The 21,136-nt window shown below is 36.8% G+C and overlaps 1 protein-coding gene across 4 annotated transcripts; it reads left to right on the top strand.

Moving 5' to 3' along the window:
• The first annotated feature begins 896 nt into the window (after window positions 1–896).
• Window positions 897–21,085, top strand: IMPACT (impact RWD domain protein). Of its 4 annotated transcripts, none has more exons than XM_026843146.1 (11): window positions 897–983; window positions 1,687–1,815; window positions 2,588–2,640; window positions 3,574–3,636; window positions 6,746–6,831; window positions 8,501–8,629; window positions 8,918–9,015; window positions 13,561–13,634; window positions 15,050–15,140; window positions 18,251–18,385; window positions 20,257–21,082. In XM_026843146.1, exons 1-11 carry the CDS (start codon window positions 948–950, stop codon window positions 20,323–20,325), a joined length of 963 nt encoding a protein of 320 aa, XP_026698947.1. In that variant the 5' UTR covers window positions 897–947; the 3' UTR covers window positions 20,326–21,082. The 4 variants fall into 4 exon arrangements, with proteins under 4 accessions (XP_026698947.1, XP_026698949.1, XP_026698948.1 ...); XM_026843148.1 differs by lacking the exon at window positions 20,257–21,082 and adding an exon at window positions 18,494–20,250; XM_026843147.1 differs by having other exon boundaries at window positions 919–999.
• The last annotated feature ends 51 nt before the right edge of the window (window positions 21,086–21,136 follow it).

The following is a 21,136-nucleotide window of genomic DNA, read 5'->3' on the forward strand; positions in this document are numbered from 1 at the left end:
TTCACAACTAAGTCACTATAAAAACACACTGGAAGAAAATGGAGGAACTACAAACTCAAAAAAAGTTGACACCCATACTTTGTGCTCAAGAAAAAAAAAGAGATCTTTACTGATCAGCACTGTATCTAGAAGGGGTACATAAAACTCGTCAGTCTTAAATAAATGAACTGCATTTCTATAACTGTAATGAAAACTGCTTGGAACACCTGTGATTTTTATTCAATCACTTTTTTAGAAGAAATGATGTAGTTATAAAAACGCTAATCGCTCATTTTGAGTTCCATAAATGCAAAGTAAAAATGACTATCTGTAAAATCATCACTATAACCACTTATAAACTTTATTTTAAAAACAGGATGTAATGAATAAGGCAAAAATATCACCTGACCAGTGTGTAACCTTGATTCAGTGGCAATGCATGACGGAGGGAGATTTTGTATCAATTTATTAATGCTACACCTTGACATACTTATTTGGGCTACTTACTGTAGGTATATGTTGGTTCCTTTACTTGGGACAGCAATTAAACCTAACCTGGAAACAAGCAGATCGCTCATTCTTTCAGAAACACGCAGTAATGGTTCAGGGGAGCCCGGCTCTGCCGTGAGGAGTCGGTGAGTCCCCTTGAGCAGCCATCTCTGCCCTGTCGATCCACTCTCCAGTTGGGCTTCGGGCCGTATCGGCAACCGCACGGACACACCGCCCAAAGAGGGACGGGACGAGCCCCGCTGCCATTCCCACAGGGATACCGGCCCCCGTCCTGACAGCGGCCATGTACCGGCGCCTCACAGAGGAGCACTGCGCATGCACCCGCCCGTCGGTGGGGAGGAAGTGCTGGCGGAAGGAAGGGCGGGCAGCTTCATCGCCGCTACTGCGCAAAATTCCCTCTTGGCGCATGCGCACACTGCCCTCCGCCGGGCAGCTGCCTGCCCTGCCGTCAGGTACCGATGGCGGCCAGCGACACGGGAGCGGCCCAGCAACAAGTGAGCGGCGGAGGGGGTGAGGAGGTCTGCGGGGAGCAGCGCCTGCCATGTCGCGGTGCTACGGTCCTGCCGGGCCGTCCTGTCCTCGGGCGGGCGTATGAGCGCCGCGCCGAAGGCGGTGGCTTTAGGTGGCTTTTGATGAGTGCCCGCCTTGTGAGGAGCTCCGTGCCCGCGGGCCGTGGTGCTGTGCAAGCGGCAGCGCGGTTGTCTGTGTGCCGGCACCGATGAGTGACGGCACGTTCGCACTGAAGACCCATTTCAGGTGTTTAATTTCTGTGTGGGAGGTGGCTCTCCGTTTTTTATAGGAGTTTGCTGCGTGACTTTATTCACTCTTAATCAGTAAGAGCTCGTACCAAGGCCTTGGTGTCTTTCCCTGCAGGGGGGCGCCCTAACGAGGAGCGGCACAGGTTGGGAGCTGCAGGGATGTGGTATAGCTGCTCCGTGTCACTTTGCTCACCTTGTCACAGCTGAGAATTACGGGATTATCCATAGGAACGCAGAAGTTGATGCATGTACAGAAGAACTCAGCAACAGTTATGCTGTGAATCGTGACTGGATCCTCAATATTTATGGCCTTCCAGTGTAGTGAATCTTGTCACAGCTGTAAATAAACTGTAGAAGAGAAAGACTTAAAACTGTGATGGGCACACAAGATTGTGGGCTCTGGGGGGGTTTATTTATTTTTGCATAATGCTTTTTCTAGATGGATGAGATTGAAGCCCTTTCATCCATATATGGTGAAGACTGGTGTGTTGTTGATGAAGATGAAAAAATCTATTGTATTAAGATTAATGACTGTCTGGATCAACCAAAATGGACCCTCTGTCTGCAGGTATAGTGGTGTTAAGGAGTTTGGCACAGAATTTGCAGCCGGGCTGATGCAGGCAAAGTCTGGTGCCTGCATGAAACCCTTTTAAATAGGATTCGTTATCTGCTAAAATGGATTAAAGAACTTTTGGATTGGAATCTCACAGTTTTTTTAGCGATTGTTCCTATACACGCATCAGTGTACTTGTGATATTTTCAGTAGTTACGTATCCTAATTCCACACCTGACACAAACTAATTTTGGTGTTTTTCTCCAAAGACTAATTTAAAAAATGTTTTTTATGTTGACTTTGTGTAGGACACATCGGTGAATCTGCTGCAGTTGTTTCTAGCTTTACTTTTTAGAAAGTGTGGAGACAAAATGAAAATTGGACCAACTTAATTGAGTAACTTCCTACTTTATGTTTACAGAACTGAAAACTATAAGTTTACTTAGTGAAACAAACAGTGGAGTATTTACTTATGGAAGTGCAGTGGCACTTACATAAGTTCAGTAACCATGTATGCAGCTCCTTTCAGATTTCTACTGCAATTTATTTTGCATGACACTTCATCCACAAAAATGGCATAATGAAATGCAGTATTTGTATGCATTACCACTATTGGAATCCTAACTACAGATATTCAGATTTTCTTGTCATTTTATAAAAAAATAACCAACTATTTTCTTTATTTGTAATACTGATTTTAGTCAGTGCTGGACATCAGAGTCCATCAGTAAAGCTTAGCTAGCTGAAAGGGGTAGTCCAGTGAACACTTATCCTGAATTTCTTCCAGGTGATTTTGCCGCCAGGATATCCAACTGCAGAGCCACCTATTTATCAACTAAAGTAAGTGAAATTTTCTTTCAAACATTTATATTTCTTTTCTGAATTACTGCTGTTAAACTTCAACTTATACTGTAAACACTTGAGATGACTCCTTGAATTAAAGTATACTGGGGATGGGAGATGTTTCCAACAAGAGTATTGTGTTTTTTCTCCCAAGTTATTCTCGTGGAGCTCCCTATGACAGTTTGCTCTCTTCCCTCAACTCTAATTCTTGAAGCATTATTTTGTGGCAAGGTAACAATTAGACTGTGGAGGAATGGTGGCCTGTTGTGTTGGACAGTGACATCTCCTCACTTCCTTGGGTGTAACCCCTCTTGTCTGTATCCTTGTTTCAGATTGTAAAGCACACTTTCTGTCAGAGCACTGACTCTTGTTGAGTGGGAGCCATGGCATGAGCCATCTTCCTGTTTTCCTTCCCTGCACTCCCCTTGTCTTCTGGCATGTAAAAGAGATGGGAATGGAGATGTATAAGCCAGGTCCCTGATTTGGATGATAAGAGGGACCCGCACACACAGCTGAGTTTTGGTCAGCAGTATTGACAAGGCAACACAAAATAGTACTGGTAAACTTGAGGCAAAGTTTATAGTTTAACATGAGACCAGGAGGGTACAGGTACTGAACTGAAGGGTCATTCTAAATATAATAGGTACTATGGTGCTGAAGGAGTTGGGGAGTGACAGTGGCCTACCACAAAAAACAAGTCCGTCTTTCTTACCTGAGGTAAGAAAAGGCGGCCTAAGTTAGGAGTCTTGAAGGAGAACGGGGTGATCATACTTTTACCAAGATATTTGCAGCTGGAATCTTGTTAAGTGGGAATGATTGACAATGTTTTATTTTCAAGGTGTTTATCACATTTATTTTAAAATGTATGTTTGTTGAGATGTTGGAATCAGTGTATGCGCACAATTTTCATTGTATTTCTTTTCATTCTAGTGCCCCTTGGCTTCGAGGACAAGATTATATGGAACTAGCAAACAGCTTGGAAGAAATATATGTGTAAGTTAGAGACTGTGGAATATAGTAAAATGAGACAATGTATTTTCAGTTTCATTCCCTGCTCAATGTATGCTTTTGAAGTACCTGCATGAACTAGTAGTTGTGAAGCGGTTGCTGCAACAGCCTTAAAAGAGCAAGTTTCTTTTATAAATCTAACAGTTAAAGGTGCCGTGTATCTACTAAGCATTTTGCAAGAACAAATTGTGTTAAACTCTGACACCTTTCTTTTATATTGTTTGGACCTGATGTTCTATAAGGATAGAAGTTTTAATTTTGACTCCTAATAGAACAGACTCCCATTAGAATCTGTGAGATTGCTTATGAATTGGTGCCAAGTATGAGGTTTCTGCATCTATTCTGCATTTGAATGTTAAGCTGCAGGATGTGAAAATATTTGTTTATGTCTTAGAGCATAAGTGGCCAAACAGTTTTTCTTAAAAGATACCTAAGGGATAAATAGTTTTTAAAACAAATTAAACACATATAGAATCTATTAACTAGAGTCTGTAACATAGTGGAATGTTTATTGTCACAGTGTGCAACTAACAACAGTGCATAATGAATGCGTAAGAATAAACAGAACATTTAGAAATACTCAAATTACATGTTTTGGAATTGCTGTGAAATTGGGATAGTAAATCTACTAATTTTATGTGGTTTATTTAGCTCTTTCATGTCCCAAAGGTAATATAAACTAAATGAAATGAAAATATGTCATAAGGAAGCACAGTTGCCCAAAATACTGAAACCTGAATATCCAGCATAAGAAATATTTTTTAATGACATAAAATAAGGAAGAGAGCACTTAGCTGTATGAAGGTTTTTATTTAATTTCTCATCTACTTTGATTAACTGTGTTTCTTATCTAATTAAGCAACAGATAATTTAAGCAAATAAAATTGAATTTGAAGAGTTAAAAATGTACGAGGATTTTAAGTGAAAAGTTCTATGGTATCATATTAACCACAGTTGTTCAGAGGAGCAAAAAGGACAGAGATTGTCCAGAACTGTCCTGAATCAGAGGATTTGCTGGAGTCTCTACCAGAGGTAGAGCTGCTGTAGGTGGTTCTTCAGATGTCCTGAGCATCTGGTGCAAGTTGCTACATGAGGACTGTGAGAAGAAGCATGGTTGTGAAACACTTTTTAACTTTTTTTTTTTTTTCTTTTTTAGTTTTCTGCTGCAGTCTTGTAGGCTGTTAAATTGTACTAGTTGGATCAGTCCCTTGCAGCTCCGTTCTAGCTATATCAGTTGCTGTTCAGAGCCCTTGCTGGTCTCCTCTCATTTTTCTTTGGTCAGCAGGAAATTAATGTGTTTGTACTTTAGGCCACAGATGTAATTTTAGACTGTTTAAAAACCTTCTGGAGTAGTCAACTGATGTGCACAGTGTGAAAGCCTTTTATCTCTCTAGTGTCTAAATAGTTGTCAGATAAACAGGTACTCTGCATCGTTTACGTTGTTTTACTAGGTTTCTAGTCCTTAGTGATCTAAATTGTATAGTTCTGCAATCTAAAATGATATGAACTATACTGTCAATCACTTCTTTTTGTCTTAAGGAGGTAGAAAAAAGTGGATAATTATAGATCACTAGCCTCTCTTGGCTTAAAGTTCTTTAAAATGTAGCAAAAGTTTGGTTTTTTATTTCAGTTGGGTTTTTTTTTTATTCCCAGATAGTCTTCTGGTAAGACTTATCCAATAGAAAGTTTTGTTTCATGACTTAGACACAAGTTACAAGAAAAATAGCAGCACAGAAAGGTAATCTCTCAGACTAAGTATAAATTGCTAATAGGCAGAAACTGAAATTGGATTATATCTTAAGAAATTGCTATTTTACTTACGGAAAAACAGAGAAATCTTACTGTCTGATCTCTCTCATTCTATTATTAAAACAAATACAATTCTTCATGTATTAAAGTAGTGCTTCTGTGTGATAAGAGGCTGCATGAAATCAGGGCATTGAATTTTTCTGGAGTCTGTCCAGATTTTGAAGACAGAGCTACAAGTCTAAATTCCTTATTTTTCCTTGAATATTTTTCTTAAAATATATATATTTGTTTGAATTTCTGATTGTATTCAGCAGTAGTGCTGTGTACTTTAAGCAAAGTAAGAGTTTAAAAATGTTTTTGTCACCAGTATGTACTTACATGGTGCCCCAGAAGGTGGCAGTAAGAATAAAATTAATGAGAAACCATAAGGTGCCAGTGGTCCTAAATCTTTAGTTTTGAGACAAACATGTACAGTTCATAAGCATATTAAAATACACTTGCGAAGATGACTTTTCAGGACACCATTTTAAATGCATTTTGAGTTGCTTGGGTCCTGCTGCACATTAAGGCAGCATTTCTTAACTCTGAATATGCACATAAAAAACGTGTTCATCCCATTCAACCCCAGTACCTTCATACACACCTGTGCCCCATGACTAAGGACTCCTAGACCTAAATCCTTGCCTCCCTGTGCTATAGGACGGCTTGTTACCCAAACTAGTGTATCAGTCCAATGCTCCAGCGTGTCTACTGCCACTGACCTACTATCACAGTCAACCAAGGTCAGCCTCTGCTGTGTGTGCACTGATTGCTTGAGGGGGAAGAGAAGTGGACCTGTTCCAAGGAAGAGCCTCCCTCCCAAACATGAAGGGAAGGAGTCCCCTACAGCCACAGGGCAGCTGAAGAAGCTCCCCACTGGCAGTACAGTGCTTTTTGTAGAGAAAACTGATCCAGAGCAAGCTTGAAGGCTAGACATCCTAGCTTAGTATTCTTCTGAAAATATTGAGGACTGTCCAACTTTCTCTTTTTGCAGTTGTGTTCTCTTTCCTTGGTGGCCAGAAAGTTTCTGTCAGTTGCCTGTTTTCTTCCAGCATTGGTGCTTTTAATGTTAAAAAAGACAATTAAAAAAGTAAAGCTAAGCCACAAAGGAGTATTTATTGATGCAGATATTATGTATTTCAACCAGTGAACTACTGAGACCACTTCCCACAAGCCTAAGCTCTTTATCTCACTATATTATAATGTTCTATTTCTGCATGTCTGAAATTTATATGTTATTTGGTGTACTTTACAAGTGAAATCCACAGAAAATGATTCTGCATTCACTGTGAGTTTTAACTTCCAGACAGAACCTTGGTGAAAGTATACTTTATTTATGGGTAGAGAAGATACGAGACGTTCTGATAGAAAAGGCACGGTCTTCAGATCCAGGTACTTCAGAAAATACATGAGTTTTTTCAGTTTACTTCTTGTTCAATTGCAAAGTAAAATTTCATTATAAGTTAAAGCTTTATGCCCAGTTTTGTATTGGATCTAAATAACAGAAAATAGCAGTCTCCAATGTCATGGTTTATTGTTTTACACTGATAGCTTTTTAAAAAGCAATACGGGAAAAAAAGGAGTGGAGTTCTCCTCAGTGAACTAGAACAAGGTCCTCAGTTCCCTCAGGAATTAAATTACTTGCATGAAAGCAGAGTGCTGCACACAGGTATATTATGTGTTGTCCTCTGTTCTGCAAAGGGATCATTCATATCAGTAATTAATTTCTGGTGTTGAGTGCACTCTTGGAGGATTGGGATTAGCCTCAAGAGAAGATAAAATTCAGTGGAATGTGCAGACAAATGACCAAGTATTCCATCTTAATTGTATTTCACTATATTGGAACGAGAATCGCTAGAGTTGCAGTGATTCTCTCTTACAGTGATTTTGTGTAAATTATAGTGAGTTTCTGTAAATTCACAGTAGTTCTTTCAAGAAGTGGGGGGGAGGGGTGTTTGCTAAACTGCTATGAAATGCATGTGTGGCATGCATGCACTTGTGGCAAAAGGAAATAGAAATATTTTTCTGTGTCATGGATGTTAGCTTAGTCCTGTGAGGAATAAGACTGAAGAAGGAAAAATAATGTATCTTTTCAGTGCTGCTCTATGGTAAGGTCTAGTTTTTGTCTCTCAGTAAACTGTGCCTTTATTTGCTACATCAGACATTTAAAAAGTCATTTTTCATTGACATGTTCGAAGGAGTGGATACTGAGAAGTGACAGTTTTACTGACAGTATTGGAAGTTTGTTGGGTATTTTGACAGCAACCTCATGGATTCTACTTAATAAATCTAAATGATTTTTCTAGGCCTTTTGAACATGCTATATCACCTCTCACCTTTTTAATGGAAGATACTTGTGTTATAAAAACTGCATCATCACCACATTATAGGCTCTCTAAATAGGAAGATAGATTGTGGTATATTATTAATAACTTGTCTTTATGGTAGATTCCCTCTAAATCCAGTTGCCGGAGCACTAACTGCGTGTGGTATTTACTCTTCTGCTATTGACTATTATTATTTGCATGTCCTATGCATAAAGGAAAATAGGATTTTGGGAATTCCGGAGTGCTTGAAACATGTCCAGAGAGATGTTTCAAATATAATGATTTTATAACCTCATGAAGTAGCATTGAACAACAGCTCTACGTTTTTCCCCAAATGACCAGTAAATGACTGGAGTTCTTGTGAAACATCAGTTTATTTTGGTCTCTAAATTCAGATTAAATTAATGGCAGCATTGTAAATGTTTAATGGAAATTGTAAACATTATTGTTGTTCTTAGAAATACTGCTAATTAGTACTGGAACAAGATATTATGCAAAGATTTCATAGCATGAGTGTTGTATTCTTAGTTCTAAGGAAGATTTTAGTTAATACTGGACTAAGAATGTCTGGATTTTGTTGTAATTCATGTTACTATTCTGCATTTCATAATTTTTAGTGGCAAACTGATTTGAACTGAGAAGCCAGAGATTTTTGAGAAAAAGGATTTGAAATTTTGTCTTACTTGTCTTGAAAAAAACCTGTGCAATAAATTCTGCTACTTGTATCTTACTAGAACCAGATATTAAGAAAACCAGTGAAGAAGTTGATGAAGGTGATGGAGATGATTTTCTCCTAGACTGTCAGCCCATTCAGGAAGACCCAATTAAAATGTTAAATTACATTACATCTGAAAGTCAAGAAGGTAAAAAATATGCCCTTGTTAATTCTGATGAAATAATTTAAGAGAGACGCCTTAGGATTCTCATTTTCTACTCAGTTTTGGAGTAAAATTAATAACATTAAAATCATAATAAAGGTTAATAAGTAATTAAAAAAAAACCCTAACACATTTTTGGTGGTTCCATATGTCATCTTGTGTACTTCACTTTAACGTATCTCTTTTTTAAAGTTGAGACATTCTTTACTTATGTAGCCATATACATTGTTTCAGTACCCAAAAAAGAAAACAAACTTCCTTGTTTGTGATCAGGAGATGAAGAACTACCATCCATACATCATGGAAACCCAATCACAGACCGAAGGAGTACTTTCCAGGCACATCTGGCTCCTGTGGTGACACCCAGACAAGTTAGTAGAGATCAATTCTACTCTTCTTGTTTGCACTTTGAGCTTGACAGAATATTACTGAAATACTTGGAATTAGCCAGATATGTCTGTCTTTGCATCTCTGTGTGCTAATATAATAGTCTGAGTTGTCATCAGTTTCTTGCTTTCAGTATCATCTTAATAGTGCTAAATATCAGCTCTGCAGTGCTTCTTGCTGTTTTTTACCATTGCATGCGTTACATTTAAGAGAATAAGAACATAAAAATTTGACTTTTGGATGTTGGAAAGTTTGTTGTAAGGTATTTGGAAGCTGCTGAGTCATAGAATCACAGAATCATTCAGGTTGGAAAAGACCGTTGGGATCATCAAGTCCAACCATCAGCCCTACTCTACAAGGTTCTCTTCTACACCATATCTCTCAGCATCTGCCATGTGTTACTTGGAAAATGACTTTATAAATGTTTTCCATCCTTCAGAAAGGAATTCTGTTGAAAAATACACTTGAATAATGTATAAGTAAATCTTTATCAAAACCTAAGAGAGGGGTAAGCATGCTTCTAGAGTTGTATTTGCCTACAACTAGAAGAAATGTCTGCAGTTGTTTGTCTCTTGCAGAAATCATTGGTGAATGTAGACTTAGACTGGGTGCTAGAAAAGGGCAGATACATTTTGTTTCCCATTATGATTCCCCTTTCAGCAGTTTAAAACAAGGTAAAGAAAGTATCCTGGTGTTTAATATAACTGATCTTTTTTTTTTACCCATTGTGGAATTTTTCTGGTTGCTTCTTGCACCACAGTTAACTTTCAGAATCCACAGCTTTGTATGAAAATACACCTTCCTGTGTTTGCTCTGAGTCAGTCACACATAAATTTGTTGCACCTCTCCTTTCTCTGTGTGATTGGATTTTGTAGACATCTCTTATATTTTATAGACCTTAGTTTTCTGGTTTCAGGTCCTCAGCCTGCTGTGATACATGTAAAGTATGCTGTAAACTTTTTGAATTGCAGGCTAGAACTATATACAACGTTGAAGATGCAATCACTCCATGGATTTGTAGAGTGGTGTGAAGAGTTTTTCTGTTTTTCATGTTCTTTTCCTAGTAATACCTTCCAGTTCACTTTTTTGACCTGTACTGAGCACTGAGCTGGTGTTTCCATAGAAATGCCTGATATAACCCCAAAATCTCTTTTTGCAAATACTTATAACTAGTGTGGAGTCACTTGGTACATCACTTTGCATCTATTAACATCTGTCTCCTTTGATCCCTCTTTAGTGGGGAAACTACTGATCTTCTCATCTTTCTTGTCATTAACCAAGAGTTAAACCTTGAGATGATTTTCCTCCTTCCTTTTATCCAATTCTAGCTTTTATTTTAAGAGTTTTTGGCAAGGAATCTTGTCAGATGCTTTTTGAAATTCTGAGTAAGCTTGATCTACTACATGCTTAGTGACTCTGAAAGAATGTTGACAGATTGACAGGGTTTTGGGGCATATTTCTCTATACAAAAGCTGTAACGTTTTAAGCTGTCTGGTTTTCTGGGCTTTCCTTCCTCCTCATTAGTTTGCCTGGTATGGACATAAGACTTGTTGGTCTTTATTTCTCTGCATCCTTCCTGGAGTACTTTTGAGATGTTGGTATTGTATCAGTCACCTTCTCCTGCAGAAAGAGTTTTAGCTGGTAGGTTAGGTACCTTAGCTGTAGTTCAGCAGCTTCATACTCCAATTCCCTTTACATTTTTAAATAAATAAGATCTGGTTTTACTGATCTGTTTCTATTCATCAGCTTGCTCAACCTTATTTTGTGGTAAGGATCTACTATATCATCCTTGCCTGATCTTTTAAGTTCATATATACTATACGTTCGTTTAGGTTTCTGAGGTACAGCTGTATCTTCTTTAAGTGATTCTTTTATATGTATTATATTTATCTGCTGGCAGTGAAGATCTTTGGTAAGATTCAGCTTCTTAAGGGTTTGAGGAAAGGAATTACTAATTTTATTTTTACACCTTCAAAAATGTGCTGTGCTTTTCACATCTATCTTGTCATCTACCTTTTTTTTCTCTATCTGGATACAACTTGAGCTTTTTGAACACACTTTCAGCTTTTTTGAGCTGTTCTACTGCTTGCAAAGGGTAAGTAATTTTATTTATTAGGTTAATGTGGAATAACTCAGTGTTTCAGAATACTCAGTATGATACCATTTTCACTAAAGTAGTACTGCACTTCAGGGACTTTCTTAGCTGTGCTCAGACCCTTGTGACCTGCGAGTCCCTATGAACTGTGTTGCTTTAGAAAAGGAAGAAATTGGAATCATTGGCTTAATGTCCTTTTCTCATTTTAAGAAACTCTTGCTCTTTGATCATGATTTTTGAGTAAGGTTGTTCCTGCTTAGGAGGAAGCCTGTAGCCACAAACATGGGTTTCCAAAAGGTGTGTGTTAAGAAATAGTACTCACTTAAATCAGGTTAGTGATTTCCCTTTTGCATGCAAAGACATTCTTAATTTCTCTTACGATTTTTTTAAAGGACAATATATGCTCAATAAAACTAGGAATTTCCAATCAAGACTTACTGGTATGTGGTTAGTACAAAGATAGACCAGTTTCCCAAATGTCAAATTCATCTTGTTTCACAGTCTTGCTGTAGTATGAGGTGATTGGTTTTCAGACTGCAGGGAAGCTTTACTGTAGTATGAACTAATTTTTCTGAAAGAAAGCCAGAAGAGGTGAGGAATGGGGTAAATACTGCACCTGTAGGGAAGGCTGACTTCTTTGTCAGCTGAAGAGGTTAGTATGTGCCCACAATACTTTATCTGTATAATCTATATGCTGCAATGATATTCATTGCTATTTTAAGACAGTACACAGATTGCTGTGTAGATTCTTTTATTGAGTATTTTTAATAGCAGAACTTAACTTCCAATGTAGATTTAAATAATTATAGCCAGAGTAATACTATAGTTACCCATGTAACAGAATATATTACCATAAACCTTATGGGGCAGAGACAGTGACAGGCCTATTGCAGGTAGCAGGCTGTGTTTGGTACCGCTGCTTTTCCTTGTCTCAATTTGGCTTATTCTGACATTGTAAATGTATGTGGTTCTTGGACTGGACATTGATTTAGAAAGGTGGGATTAAGAACTGTTCAAGAATTGTTAAGAACTGTTAAGAATTGTTTAAGCATCTTGTGTCTTTTATGAGCAGGTGCTTCACTGATGTGCAGGGAATTACATCCTTTAATTCCCTAAAGCAGAAATAATAGAGGGGAACAGGAGGGGAAAAAAAGGCTCAGAAGCTACAACAGGAAAAAGAATAAACTATTGCTTAGCTGTAAAATGCCTGTTTTGGAGGTTCATTGCTAATACAGACACATAATGAATCTTTAAAGTATGTTTTTAGGAGCCTGGTAGCTGACAAATAAATAATATCAAAGGTGATGATCATTTCATGTGCTTTGTACCCTAAGTCCATGTATTGAAAAATATTTATGAAAGTGTATTAAGTAATATAAGTTGTCTTTTTTCAATATTCCCCTTTAGGGGGGGGGGGGAAAGAAAACAGGTGTCTGAAGCAATGTTCTCCATTAATAATAGGAGTTTATTTTATTGAGGTGTCTTATATTTTAGGTGATTTTTGTAAGTTGAATTCCTTCAGAAGAATTGGAAAGAGCACAGTATTGCTAAGATAGATATTAAATGTATATTGACTACTCCTTAAAGGTGTTTTTTTTGGAGTAGAAGGCAATTTACTTGCCAAGCATGTTTTCCCAAGCTTTCTCAACTTCAGTAATGCTTTGCTCAAAGTAGTATTAATTTTGTATTATGTACTCAAACAATGTCTTGATGGAAGCTCTCCTTTTTGCCAGACCAAAATGGAAAGGGTTGAAATAGAACAGAAAGGTTAGAAACAGAACATGAACTGACATTAATAAATGCTTTGAATTTGGTGGTACTTAAGAGCAGAGAGATGGACATGGTGAGAATATCTGGTTTCTGGGAAATACACTTTCAGATCCATAATAGAACTTTTTTTTAATTATTCTTTTTTGTGAAATAGAAACTCTGAGGAAAAGGAAAACTCAAAACATAGTAGAGCTTTCTAAACATCATGTTTTCATGAAATAGGTAAAAGCAGCATATAACGGGAAAACATGTGCTGTTATATTCCAGCTTAATGTTAGAGTTGAAGAAAGTAAGCAGATGTAATTGATACTTAATACCGATTAAAAATGTTTTCTAGATCTTACTGTCTCTCTTCTTTAGTAAAGCAGTTTCACTCTTTTACATCTTCAGCAATAATATGAATGTACACAATGTACAAATTCAAGGAACAGATGTTTTCGGTATCCCAGAAAAATGATTTGAAAACAGCATGAGAAGTTGGAAGCTGAGAAGCTGCTTCTTGAGTTGTCACACTGAATATTTAATTTACTTTATGTCAAGGTGTAAAACTGTTTCATTATAGTATTAAGAAGGAGGTGTTTGCTTAGGGGTGATATTGAGATGGTGTGTGTGAAATCCCCATAGTAAAGGGAAGCTTATTTCTTTTTTTTTTTTTTTTTTTAAGGTAAAGAGAGTTCTTGAAAAACTATATGAGAATAAGAAAATTGCAAGTGCTACCCACAACATATATGCATACAGGTGAGAGATGTGTAGTGATTTTTTTTTTCAGCATTCTTTGACAAATGAGTGCAGGACATGAGAGAAATAAAGTCTATCAAAAGAAATTCATTGCTATTAAATCTTTATGGAATAGGTTTCTTATTTGTATGTCTAAAGGTTTTAGACTTTATTTTGAATTTGAGGAGAAGAAAGTAGAACATGTAGTAGGAAATATGTTAAGATAGTAAAGCAACATTAGGGATAGAAAAAACCCTAGAAGTGGATTTAAACATGTATTGTTATACTTTGTATAGTATGTGTGAGCATGGAAATTCTACATCATCCTGAAGTAACAGTTGAAACAGCAAGCCTGATGCAGATGTCTGGCATGTGAAGTTTCAGTTGAAATATGAGACAATTCAGGGAAAATGAGAAAAAGGTAAAAATGAGTTTGACAGGGGTCTGCCTCTGGTAACTTTTGTGAATGAAGCTTATGTGAAATGAATTGGTCACAGTCCAGATAGTGATGTAGGTTTTCTGAGGACAGTGAAAGGAGCTTCTTTCACTATGAGAGGAACCAGTCATCTGGAAAAGCATGTATAGACACTGATCCATTCATGCATGTCCTGGTGTGATCCTAACATGAATTGAGAGCCTACTTTACCAAAAAAATCTACCTAAGTAAAAAGTTTCTGTAAAGAGGGGATTTCTGTTGTTGTGACTGATGATCCACCTTCTTTCACTCGTACCACTTCAAAAAAGCAACAGAAATGTACTTACTGCTTCATATTTGTCATCTAGTACCAGAAACCTCTTTGTCATTTGTGTATTAACTAACTTTGGAAGTCATGAAATCAATTGGTAACAAACAGTAGACCTCTGAGCATTGCTTCTGGAAAATTAGACCTGGTCAGCTATCCTTTATATGAAACAATACCCACAAGTTTCCTGGAGTGCCCCCTGAGGAAGAAGATGGTGTGGAGAATCTGAAGGCAAATTTCAGTACTAGTTTCACACTGCTGCTGAGATATAGACTTAAGTATTCATAATATTTTTGTCTGAGTTCTTCCAACTTGTGTGTGTGTACCGTAGTTTGAACTTGTATCTGATAAGAGTTGGTTTCAGCTAGGTGTAATTATTAGGCTAAAATCTAAGGATTTTTCTGATTAGGGACTTTACATTGGTAATGTTTCTGGAGTTAACCCAAATTAGCAAAAGTCTATGTAAAAGCTTCTCAAAACTTGTCCTACTGTACAGATAAATATTTGTGGTTTACCCTAAGCCTCATCCTGTTTTCATGTAAATGTCCTTAGTAGAGAACTAGAATTGATACACATGCAAATGAAAGATCTCTGAGACTTCATTAATCATGTAAAAATGTTAGTTGATTGACATTTTTTTAATCTGTTTCATGTTCATTTTTAATTTTTAATTTTTTTTTTTTTCTTTTTAAGAATATACTGTGAAGATAAGCAGACATTCTTACAGGATTGCGAAGATGATGGGGAGACAGCAGCAGGTGGACGTCTTCTTCATCTAATGCAGGTTATAGAAATTAATCTGACTTTTGGAAATCTTGAACAGATTTCAAAAATCACTACAGTGTAAATAAACTTGTAGAAGATTATTTTAATTCTTGCTCTGCTTGTAGCCAGTTCTTGAAGGTGAAAGACAAAACACAGACTATTGCATGTGTGTAGTATATTGGGATTTCCAAGTCTTGGATCATAGAAACAAGTAGTGTTTCACAGGTGGTAGTAATAGTTTGAATGGTTTAAAAGATAAATAAGTTTTGATTCCTATGCTTACCATATGTTGTAAGGAATACAGAAAATGAAGACTGGAAGAAACAGACAGAATGTGACAGCTGACCTGTGCACAGCCTTTCATTCAGTTTCCTTGAATAATTGTGATAGAAAGACGCATATTTAAACTTGCAGAGTAGAGTTTTAATGCAAAAGGTAGTAGAAGCGAAGGAGTTAAGTTGTTTTGATCACTTAATCTGTTTGTTTGTGCTGTTTCCAGTTTTGGATCCTTAGCCCTCATACTCACATGTATTTTAGTTTTCAAGTGTTGAAATAATATTCCTTCAGCAGGGTTGCTAGTAAATGTGAATGGAGATGAATAAATTTTGATTCACTGGCCCTGGTAAAACCATAAATATAATAACTACAGGGGATAGCTGGGTACATCTCACGCAGTGCCTCAAGATACTTAGCTATATCAGCACAATAATTATTGGTTTTAATTTTGATCTTTAGATTGATGTGCCCGTCACAACAGGGTTTCTCTTTTCCCATCCTTTGTGTGCTTGCATATTTGGTTGCTTACTGTGTTGTACTCTTGTTCCTGGAGACTGTTTTAAAGCTTTTAAAAATTTTTTTTATTTCAAAGCTTGGTTGGGTTTTTTTTCTGAAAAAAATATAATTGATGGAAATATTTGGACATTTTTAATTTAGAACTTTTTGAAACTTCCTAAGTAACTCAAACCTGATTTGGGATAGAAAACTTACGTAATATATGCAAATATGTGGTAAACGTGAAAAAATTATTGTAATAAAAATAATGTAAAGAAATAACTCTGCAGTTACTGTACCTCAGTTTGTTCTGAGCTTATCAGCTTTTTCTCAGCATGTTAATGTATACTTTTGAAAACTATCAAATTTACATTCTCTAGACATTCCATAAAAATCCAGTTTAGAAAGTGACACGAAGTTTCCCCTTTCAAATGTGCATGTGTCTAAATCATATGGATCATCTCTTTCTATCATTAGTTACTGCAAATGTTTTTGTTTGGAAGGCTACAGCTGTAGGGGTCAGAGGAGTGCAATTTTCACCTGTAAGAAAAGATAAAATAGTTTATGGGCTGATTTCTAGCTGTTCGTATGTCTCATAGTTTTTCTGTTGTGAGCACTTATGACATATGGTATGGGCATGGAAATTAGTTGGTTTAATACACTTGTTGTTGCTGTACTTATAGTTCTTCTTTTGCAGTAGAAATCTTATCTCGTTTCAGATAAATCTAGCACATCAGTCAAGATAGCACTTTCCGGTTACAAGAAACTGTATTTTAGATTAATTCTTTTGAACTTAAAATTAGAGTTTAAAAATTTCCCAACTATGTTTGGCATCCTGTTTACTGTGAACAGTTGCTGTACGTCTGTACATAGACTTTATGGCCGATGTGTAAATGTAGAGTAGAAAATGCCTGTCACAAAACTTGCCCCAATCTTTTTGGTTTTTTTTAACATCATCCTTTTAATTTTAAAATCCTAATATTGTTGTTTTCACAACCTGCTAGTACTGTTGTTAAAATTAGTCAAATATATATATTTTTTGCTTTAATGGAGACAATGAACGGTTGTTAAAAGGCTTTATTGATAGCTAGCTCTTATGGGATTTTTTTCACCTCCACCCAACCACCCCGATACCTTGCAGATCACATTGTTTTTGTTCAGCCTTATGCAAATAAAGCTGTGTTTGCTCTGCCTGGCTCCAAGCCAGCTGGGTGTATTAGTGCAGTACTGTGCAGGACTTGAGAGAAAGCTGTTTGTAACTGAAGACCTTTCAGAAAGATTTCAGGTACCTTTGTTTGAGGGACAGATTCAGGATTGTGGTCACTAATCATGCAAGCCTGATTTGAGTAAAAATGGTAACTGGTGATTATCACTACACATTTCCATGCAGTAACATATATTTTGACAAGACGTGCGTTTCTCTCTGATACTTAAGTCAGTTGACATTCCCTGTGTTACTAGTGTTTGCTGATGATGTGGAGATCTTGAGGAAAGAATTGCTGTAAGGCAGAATAAATGCTAGTTTTCAAGTCGAGTCAAATCGCGTTTAGATTTTGTGAGAAGTAAAGCTGTTGAACACCTTCCATGTTTGTTGCCTTTAATTGCAGTAAAATAAATCATTACTTCTGCTTAACTCTCTACTTGATCTAGTTGCTCAGAGTCTTAAAAAAGCTATATAAAGGTCATTTAGCTCCTTTCAGTCCTAATTGCTAATGTAATTATTTCATGTTGTGAGAACTCTATATATGTTTGAATTCAAGCAACTGCTTGGTTTTAAGGAACTAGGACTCAAACTTGGAAAATGCAGAGGTTTTTATGTATTATCCAGGAGCTGTTGCTAAGTTATGCACATGGCAACAGTACTAGTTTATGGCATTTTTGGTATCTATATGCATAATGCCTGTCCTCTGGCTGTTACTAACCTCATCCACCAACGGTTCTAAAAATGTGGATAGGCAATCTGCATAGTGACAGAGGTTCTCTGGAAATAATTCATTGTATCGAAGAAGAATAAATGTAACTCAGTTATTTTCCCTTTAAGTAATGCCTGAAGCTTTTGACACATGAGTGAGCAACTGTAGTGCACATAAGATAGCTTTGTGCCCTTTCTGAGAGATATACAGACTCATTTTATTTGCATCTACCTTTGGGTAGAAGCTTGGAGAGGGAAACTTGCCACAGCTGCTGACTTGTCATTATTTGTTACCCTCTGATAACACATGTGACACAGACCTGACTGTAAGTTGTTCTTAAAAATGCAAGATAGTAGACTTTCTCTATGTTTAAAGTCAGTGTCAACAGTAGAATGTTTGCTTAAAACATAACAACTTTTCTTTCTTTTTTTTTAATTTAAAACAGATTTTGAATGTCCACAATGTGTTAGTTGTCGTATCCCGCTGGTATGGAGGTATTCTCTTAGGACCAGATCGTTTTAAACATATAAACAATTGTGCAAGAAATGTACTTGTGGAATACAACTATGTACCTTCAGTGGTAAGTTTCTGCCACTTAGAATGAAGGCATTTGTATGTGAACTTGTGTAAATTGTCACTGTTAGATGAAGCCGGAAGAAAAGTAATTACTACCTGTGTCATCCTCCAGGTGCTTTGATGCACTGAGTATGCATAGGATCAGTGCAAAGACTCACAAAGAACTTCCCGATAAGTTAGTGACCTGGTTTGTAATCATAAAGTGTGCAATAGAAGGCTGCCAGCAGTTGAGGACATTGATCCAGAATGCAAATTTGTGGGCTGAGGGAGGGTGGGAAGGTGAAATGCCTCTTTCTGTGCTTTCAGAAAACTGGAAATAGCTGCATCTTGTGCTTACTTGTGCCACCAGTTCTAGTGTGTAGGCAGACTGAGTTTGGCAATCGCTGTAACTAGTCGGCATTTAAAATATTGAAACTTCGTTAGACCCAAAGAAGTTTTCAGAATTATAGATCAGATTTAAAGATTATCAGATTTATCAGATTTTTAAAAAATTAAGACTAGAAGAATTCAAACAAGGTAACATTAACTTTTACAGAAAGGATTATGGGAAAATGTTTCAAGGGAGCCTCAGTAACTCAGGAGACAAAGTTCCAAATGTCTTTAAATGGCATTTTACTTCCTAAGGGATTTGTGTCATTTGATCATCTAATATTCTTGTTTTCCAACATTTCTTTATCCTCAGAACAGTATATTAATTATGTCAATGTACATTATGGTATGTTATTGCTAACAGTAGAAAGTTTAAGACAGTAGGAAATAATTACAAATGGCTACTTGAGAAAGTATCCAACTGTCAGTTTTCCTTTTTATATGAAAGTATCTAAGATTGCTGTGGCTGAAAGGTGAGCATTCTTCCTCCTTCTTCCCCCTGCACTTCTCAGTTACTTGCTTATTGCATTTTAGATGTGCTTCTGTGTACTTACTGATTTACCTTCTTGGGCGTTTATCAGTGTTCTCTTATTTGAAAGTGTTGCTCATAAAATAAAAAGAAACTAACATGACTTTTAAGTATTTACCCTCACAAGAAGGGTGAAAGTACTTATGAAAAAAAAATTAACAACTTATATTAGACTGTATTTCTTTATTGTGTATTAACAAGTGTATTTTATTACTGATGTCCATCAGGAAAATAACAGATAGAATTTATGGTAATTATTACTCTAGTATCATAGATGTAGCTCTTGGGAAAAGTATTCTTTTAACTAAATCTCTTCAGAATAGCAGAGTTCAAACATCCTGTTAGGGTCCATTTCCGTCCCATGTGCAAGAGGTAGAAGGGAGTAGATTAAAATGTGCCAGATTCTGTCAGATGTAGTGACAGATTCCTTCAGCTTTTTGGGGAGTGCTTGCAGTGAATGCCTACTGAAGAAGAGTCTTGTTTTTCAAGACAATGGCAGTCAGAGTAAACTGTACACAACAATGTTGATCCAGCAAGACTGGCAAGATTTTGTTTTTCCCAGCATAGGTTTGCTTCCCTTAAGGAAGTGGTTTTAATGTGCTGGTGTACAGTATATTTCTTGGTAAGGCCACATCCACACTAGGAGGAGTTCTACAATATAATGCAGAAGTACTCCTATACTGGTAACCTCTTCCTTGAGTGGAAATGACTTAGATTATTTTTACATTATATGCATCTGTTGGCATAGCTGTGTCTATAATTTTATCATTGCTGAAGGCAGAAGTTTCTAAATAGCAAGATAAACAGACAAATTAATGAAACTGAGTGGATAAATCTTATACAACTCAAAACTTTCATAAATCCCAGTGAACTATGCACACTGTTCATATTAAAAATAATTCCCATGGGTGACCTTGAGAGTATGCTCACGGTGTATAAGCATGTTTAAACTTTTAAATGCTTGTTTTTCATTTCAGGAAGAATCATCTAAACAAGCAGGAAAGAGCAAAAAGATAAAGAAGGACAAGAAGAGAACAGAACACTAATTTATTTTTAAAAACTCTGAAAGATTATTTTGCACATATTTATACAAAGAAAACATGGACATTGTTGCCCTATCCAATACAACAGAAATTTTGTATTCAAAAGAGAATTCAGTAAAGCTATAGATATATTTGTCTTGTTCTGTGATTTCTTCTGCTGTTCTGAAGTAGAGCTTAGACATACGTTTTCTGTATTCTTACACGTTTCAGTTCCTTGTTACGACAACCTTGCAACATCTAGAACCATTTCCCCATCTCACCCCCTTACGCTGAGTGATGGTTGACTAATTTAAAATGTGGATTGCTTATCTTCACCGTTCCATTTGAATTCAAACACTTGTCTTGTATTAGTCATTGAATTTCCTATTATGTTGTATTGAGGGTGAGACTGGAGTCATTCATAGACCAGGTTCCTTACCAAGTTTCAGATTTTCTGTACCTAAAAGGAAAACATGTGGCCCAGTGCTATATGGCCTTGGAGAGCCAGGTCCTGCCTATTCAGTTCTTGATCATGCTAGATAGGGCCTGCTTGGTGACATAAGAAAGGCTGCACATGGACAGTGAACTAAGAAATGCGAGGAAACTACCTCAGAATTTCTTTGAGGGTCATTCTGTGACTGAGACTCTAGGAGCTTGGTAAAAAGCTGATGATTAAGTGTTGTATAGTTAAAGGAACCAGTGATTTCAACAGAGAATATGGGGATTTTGAAATTTAGACTAGATATTAGGAAGCATTTCTTTACATAACGGGTTGTTAGGCATTGCAGTGGGCTGCCCAGGGAGGTGGTGGAGTCCCCATCCCTGGAGGTGTTTA

Source organism: Athene cunicularia (genome assembly GCF_003259725.1).
Source record: "Athene cunicularia isolate RWA chromosome 2 unlocalized genomic scaffold, athCun1 chr2_part1, whole genome shotgun sequence".
NCBI classification, from domain to species: domain Eukaryota; kingdom Metazoa; phylum Chordata; class Aves; order Strigiformes; family Strigidae; genus Athene; species Athene cunicularia.

Bases quoted from the DNA above. Each gene is read 5' to 3' on its own strand.
- IMPACT (XM_026843146.1), top strand. From the start codon at position 948: ATGGCGGCCAGCGACACGGGAGCGGCCCAGCAACAA. The intron at 8,630-8,917 runs GTAAAAAATATG...GTTTGTGATCAG, and splicing joins TACATCTGAAAGTCAAGAAG to GAGATGAAGAACTACCATCC. The intron at 9,016-13,560 runs GTTAGTAGAGAT...TTTTTTTTTAAG, and splicing joins CTGTGGTGACACCCAGACAA to GTAAAGAGAGTTCTTGAAAA.